The sequence below is a fragment of the Miscanthus floridulus genome, chromosome 16 (assembly GCF_019320115.1).
Source record: "Miscanthus floridulus cultivar M001 chromosome 16, ASM1932011v1, whole genome shotgun sequence".
Classification (NCBI taxonomy): domain Eukaryota; kingdom Viridiplantae; phylum Streptophyta; class Magnoliopsida; order Poales; family Poaceae; genus Miscanthus; species Miscanthus floridulus.
Genome location: NC_089595.1, coordinates 6390142 through 6395661, shown reverse-complemented (window position 1 = coordinate 6395661; position 5520 = coordinate 6390142). Strand labels below are relative to the sequence as shown.

The window sequence follows — 5520 nt, the reverse complement described above, 5'->3', positions numbered from 1 at the left end:
AAGCTCGGCGCCACCAACGATGGTGCCGAACTAATGGTCCATATTTTGAAAGCATACCTCGAGAGGCATATTTGTGATTTAAAAAAAAGGCTAAAAACAAAAAAATCGGCCCTTACTACTACGGATCAGCGGCCCGCTGGCCCATCTATCGATGCACCGTTTCATCAGGTGTGCAATCTTGCCATATTCAGAACTTGACTCGAGTTCACAAAAGACAGGAAACGGAAGACATCCCGAAACTGCAAACTAGCCCTGACCCTTCAACATACTTGCAATTGCCATGCAAACAATCTTAAAGAAAAGAAAAAAATGGGGCTAGCTAGTCAGTAGAATGGTGAATCCATTTGCTACTATCACTCCTGTTTCCACGTTCAGCAGGATTGCTGTTTTCTGCAGAAACCAATGACGCATCATGGATAGCGTCTAAAACAACTGATACAGAAACAACGCACCTCAACTACTGATACATGTGCAGAGAGTTCAGGTCTTCAATATTATGATGCAAATGCAGGAATATGTGATCCTAAAAAGAAACATCAACAATTCTGGGTCTAAGCTCGCTAATAGATGATGATCACAATGACCATAGGGACAGCTAGATACAATGCATGCTCTCGCCAGCTACTCCCAGTAATACGATAACATGTCCACATCAGCATTGGTAGCAAAGCAGACGTACTCATAGAATAATCAGAATAGACTTAGAAACACTAATAGATTGATAACCACAAGAATAATCAGAATAGACTTAAAAACGCTACAGATTGGTAACCACAAGGACCCTACATCCCGCGACATTATTTATTCAGCTATAGTTCCAGATAAATCTCACAACCCTCTTCAGCCAAAATTATGATAGGAATTGCAAAGGAGTAAGCTGAAACAGCAGGAAACATGGTTCATATGAAAAGGAAAATTGCTAAGAGAAATGATATGGTTATGAAATAATTAAACTGGGACTCCTCCAGACAAGCTAATAAGCAAAGGATGGTTCACTGGGCCGGAAGCTCCTGTAGATGGAGGCTGCAACCGGTATGAGACCCAGAAGTGCGATCTGGACCTGTTCTGAGGTGCTTGTCCTGACGGTGATCTGCCCACTCAGCTTGTTGTTCAGACCAAGTCGAACTGCCATCTTCGACCCCCTTCCGATGGAGAACTGGGACTGCAAGTTTGCGCCCAGAGCAAGGTCCCGGCGCCACTTCATCAGAGAGAGGCCCAAGGTTGAGAGGGACTGGCCAATTGGATAGTCTTTGTCCTTTAGGCGTGCCTCCAAGTTAGCTCCATACGCAGTGTCCCCTTGGGCTCGCATCGCACCAGTGCTGGCAACTAGTGACAACCTCTTCCCAAGGGAGAGCTGGTCCTCGACCTTCAGTCCAGTTGCCACAATGTCACCCAGGAAAGTTACTGAGAACCCTCCAGTGGTCTTGTTCTTCTTGATATTCTTGATTTTTGTCTCGCCTCGGAGAATATATGCAAGCTGCCGCCCAACAGTCTGGATATCAAAACCAGCAAGCGATGATGCATTCTCTCCATGCTTTGCTGCGATGGAAGAGTCCAAATGGATGCTAAATTCCTTCTTGTCCTTGGTGACCTGAACTGCTACATTTGCTGGGAACCTGCTAAGGATAGCTAGTGTCTCTTCAACGCTCACTCCATCATAACCACAGTCATGATCCCATCCATGCGCATCTAAAACAGGCCTTGCTAGGACAGTCGAAGTTGGCTCCAGAAAGCGGTACCGGTATGTGGGATTGTCACAATCAAATGAAGGAGGCAGCACCATATCAGGTAAGGGAACTGATACATTCTCTGGAGGAGGATCCTGATCGTTCTCACCAGCGATATTTGCATACCCATAATCATCAAGATCAGTTTTTCCCCTCTTCATCTCCTTTAACCTGCGGATCTCATCCTTCCATTGTTTCTTCTGGAGAAGCTTGACCCTGTAGTCATACTCATCAAAATAAGCATTCTTCTGCTCCTTTGTGAGCCTTGCAAGCTGAGCTTTGGTCAAGGGCTTGAAGGGTGGAAGCTGATCATATTCTTCTTCGTCATCATCTTGTTCTACATCAGAATAGTCATCCAATTCAATATCAGAATCACCTTCATTGCCACCCTGCTCAGCAGAAAGTTTGGGGTGGGCTCTAGACTGCAAGAGTGAGGACAACAAGAAAGGAAGAGGTGGGGAGCGGAAACGGAAGCCAAAAAGCTTTCCAGGATTAGGATCCTGAAGCTTCAGAAGTGAGTTGGCTTCTGATAATATCTTTGAGGAGTAGCACAAAAGCAGCATCTGATGCCTCCAGCTTTGGCCATTCGGAAGAACTTTCTGGCCCTCACGGTTTTTCCTGCACGAAGGATGGTTCTCAACAAGGGCTACTGGGTTCATCAAGCGCATATCCCCAGCAGCCTGCCTGATGGACTGCTGGATGATGTGGGATCTCTGAGCCATCAAGACCTCATATGTCATGGGATTACCATTGAGGCCTTCAGGAGGAGCAGAGGCAGCATGTGTGAGTGCAACAATGGCATTGAACCATATGGATGAGCCAAGGACAGCAGTAATTGTCTTCAGAAGAGGCAAATCATTGAGATCACGACTCAGACTATCCAGACGATCCACATATAGAACAATATCTGGCGGACATTTCTTGGTATATTTCTTGACAGCAGCAAGAATCTTTCTGTTTGATCCTTGGTCCATAACATTGGGTCGAAGGCCAGGTGTATCAATGATTCTAATCTTGACACCATCCACATCACCAACGATTTCCCACACATTGGTGGTTGCTGAGCTAAAGGCATCAGTTTTGGACTTCTCTTCACCAAATATAGAATTGATAGTTGCACTTTTACCAACTCCAGTCTTTCCTAGAACAAGTATGTTGCATGAGAAGTTCAGATCCTCCTTTCCCTCTGCTTCAAGAAGTAAGGCCTTCCTCCGCGCATTATCAAGGCTGAATGCTCGGTTTGTCTGCCTACCATGTCGGATACCCTCAGCAAGGCTCAGACGGTACAGCACTTGTGCTGCAACTGTTTCTTCAGGAGTAGCTCCCAGTCTGTAAACCAGACGCAGAAACTTTACTCTAATCAACTCAACCTTGTCGTGTAGCTTCTTCTCTTCCTCTGTCATCTCTTCTGTAGGGTCAGCAGTAACTGCTAGCTCCGAGGGGCTGAATAGGTTTGACCGGGCAGGTTGGCGAGGCGCAGTCGGCCTCAGAGAAGGGGCTGATGAACCAAGACCAGCAGGTCGGTCCATGGTGAATATTCTAGAACCATCTTGTGAAGAAACTGTGATATTCCCATCTGAGGATCCACCGGTTGCCGCTTTGAGAAGGGCCGCCAAGGCAGCAGAATCAAATCCCTTCTCATCCCCATCATCATTATCATCATCATCCTCGTCATCCTCAGAATCATCAAGCATAATCTGCCCATCCATGCTATTGGTGAAGTCTCTTGAGACTCTACCACTAGAGCCTTCTGCAAGCTCCTTCATAATCTGCTTCGCGGCTTCAGAGCTCTCTAAGATTGCAACCCGTGCGGGACTCGTGTCAGAGTTCGCCCCGTCATCATCATCGTCAGCCTCATTACCAACCCCATCCTCGTCATCTGGTACAACCTCAATTATGTCATTATCAGCAGCCTCCACTTCACGATCAACAACCTCAGTGGCACTTTCAATCTCATCAGCACCATTATTTTCATTGCTTGATTCTGGAGACAACTCTCGAGACAAGATACCATCAGCACTAAGCGCAGCAACACTCTCAACCTCTGTGGGCTTGTCGACACCAACATCTTCCACCGCTTCACTGGCAGTGGCCTGGTCTTCAGCATTCTGCTCCTTCTCAGGACTATCCTCAAGCACACTGTTAGCACTTGCAGGAGCAAGCTCCTCTATGCTTCCATCCTTCATAACCTGGGTCAGTGTAACATTTGAATTGTTTACATCCCCACTAGCATCAAGACTACTAGCAACGAAATCAGATTGAGGATGCTCACTTACCACTGGACTCGCCTCACTCGGTGGTTCAGGCTTGGTGGCTTCATCTTCAACATCAGCATCCTTCTTAGTTGATTCTTCTGGGGATTCTTCACCTCCCAGAGCCACCACATCGTCACCATCAGCATCCTTGTTAGTCGATTCATCCGGGGCTTCTTCGCCTCCAAGAGCCACCACATCATCACTTCCTTCCTTCTCATCACCCAATTCACCATTAGCTTCAGGGGCTACCTTATCCTGTGGTTCCGCCGCCTCCTCGCTTGGAGGGGAGACCTCAACCTCCTTCTCATCGCTCAACTCACCACCATCTCCACCCCCAGAACCTACCTCCTCGCTCTTCTCAACTTCCGGTTCCAGTTTCTCCTCTTCGGCCACCGGCGCCTCAGCATCATCTGACACCTTATCCACGACCTTTACCTCCACTGCAGCACCTCTTTCCTCCTCCTGCTGCTGCTCCTCCCGCAATTCGCCCTTCTCATCACCTTCCAGCGCATCATGGAAAGCCAGAGAAGGATCCCCCTCCCCCAATTCGCCGTTCTCCGACTTGGACTCCACCGCTGGCACGATCGCGGCCCCAGAAGCGGCTGCCTCCCCGTCCTCCGACGCTGGTTCCTCGTCGCCATCATCCTTCTCGGCCTCCGCCGCTCCCAAATTCACACCTTTATCATCCTCCTCCGCCTCTTTTACCTCCCCGCCATCATATCCTCCTCCGACACCCTCCGCCTGGCCGTTCTCGGCCTCCGGACCCCCAAAGCCCTCACCTTCCCCCTCCAATCTCACGTCCTCTTCCTCCTCCTTCTCTCCCCCACCCGCCAAGGCCTTCTTCGGCGCCTCCCTATCCTCCTCCACCTCCTCCTCCTCCGCCGCCGCCGCCGCCTCGACTTTCTTGGTGGGCTCCTCCTCGGCCGCCGCCGGGGCCGGGGTTTCGTCCTCCACGGGCGCGGGCGCGGGCGCGACTGGGGCGGCGTCGGTGGTGGCCACGGCCGCCTCGACTTTCTTGGGCGGCTCCTCCTCGGTGGCCGCCGGGGCGGCGCTCTCTTCCTCCACGGGCGCAACTGGGGCGGCGTCGGTGGTGGTGGCCATGGCCGCCTCTTGCTCCGCCAGCACGCAACGAAGCAAGAAAACAGCGGCAGCAGTAGTAGGATTCGAGGAAGCCGGGTGGGGGGAGGCGAGGCGATGAGAAGATAAGGTGAGGGTTTTAGGTCAGACGGGGGAGTAAAATTATCTCCGGGATATTTATATGTGGGTTTCTTCCGATTTCAGATTTTTGTAGCTGGAAAACATAGATGATTTTTACTTTTTTTTATAATCGATTGATGATTTTTACTTTGGTTTGGCGTGTAATGTTGGGAGGAGATGGCGCCACACAATGGCACAACTACACAACAGTACAAATCAGGGTGAGATGACTAGGCAGGCAAGCAAGCAAAGTGTGCTATCTTCCCCTTCTTTTGTTGCTTTATTTTGCAGATCTGTGTTGTGGGTTGTATTTGCAGATCTGTGTTGTAGGTTGTGCTAAG

The 5520-nt window shown here is 49.7% G+C and overlaps 1 protein-coding gene across 1 annotated transcript; it reads right to left on the bottom strand.

The window, feature by feature from the left end:
* Positions 1–658: 658 nt before the first annotated feature.
* LOC136511524 (translocase of chloroplast 101, chloroplastic-like) lies at positions 659–5216 on the bottom strand. Its single transcript, XM_066505567.1, has 2 exons — positions 4004–5216; positions 659–3916 (listed from the first exon to the last, which is right to left on the bottom strand). The coding sequence occupies exons 1-2, from the start codon at positions 5081–5083 to the stop codon at positions 974–976; spliced, it is 4023 nt and encodes a 1340-aa protein (XP_066361664.1). The 5' UTR covers positions 5084–5216; the 3' UTR covers positions 659–973.
* Between the last annotated feature and the right edge of the window lie 304 nt (positions 5217–5520).

Coding starts and splice junctions, on each gene's coding strand:
- LOC136511524 (XM_066505567.1), bottom strand. CDS start 5,083: ATGGCCACCACCACCGACGCCGCCCCAGTTGCGCCCGTGGAGGAAGAG. Junction 3,917..4,003: donor CGAGTGAGGCGAGTCCAGTG/GTAAGTGAGCAT, acceptor ACACTGACCCAG/GTTATGAAGGATGGAAGCAT.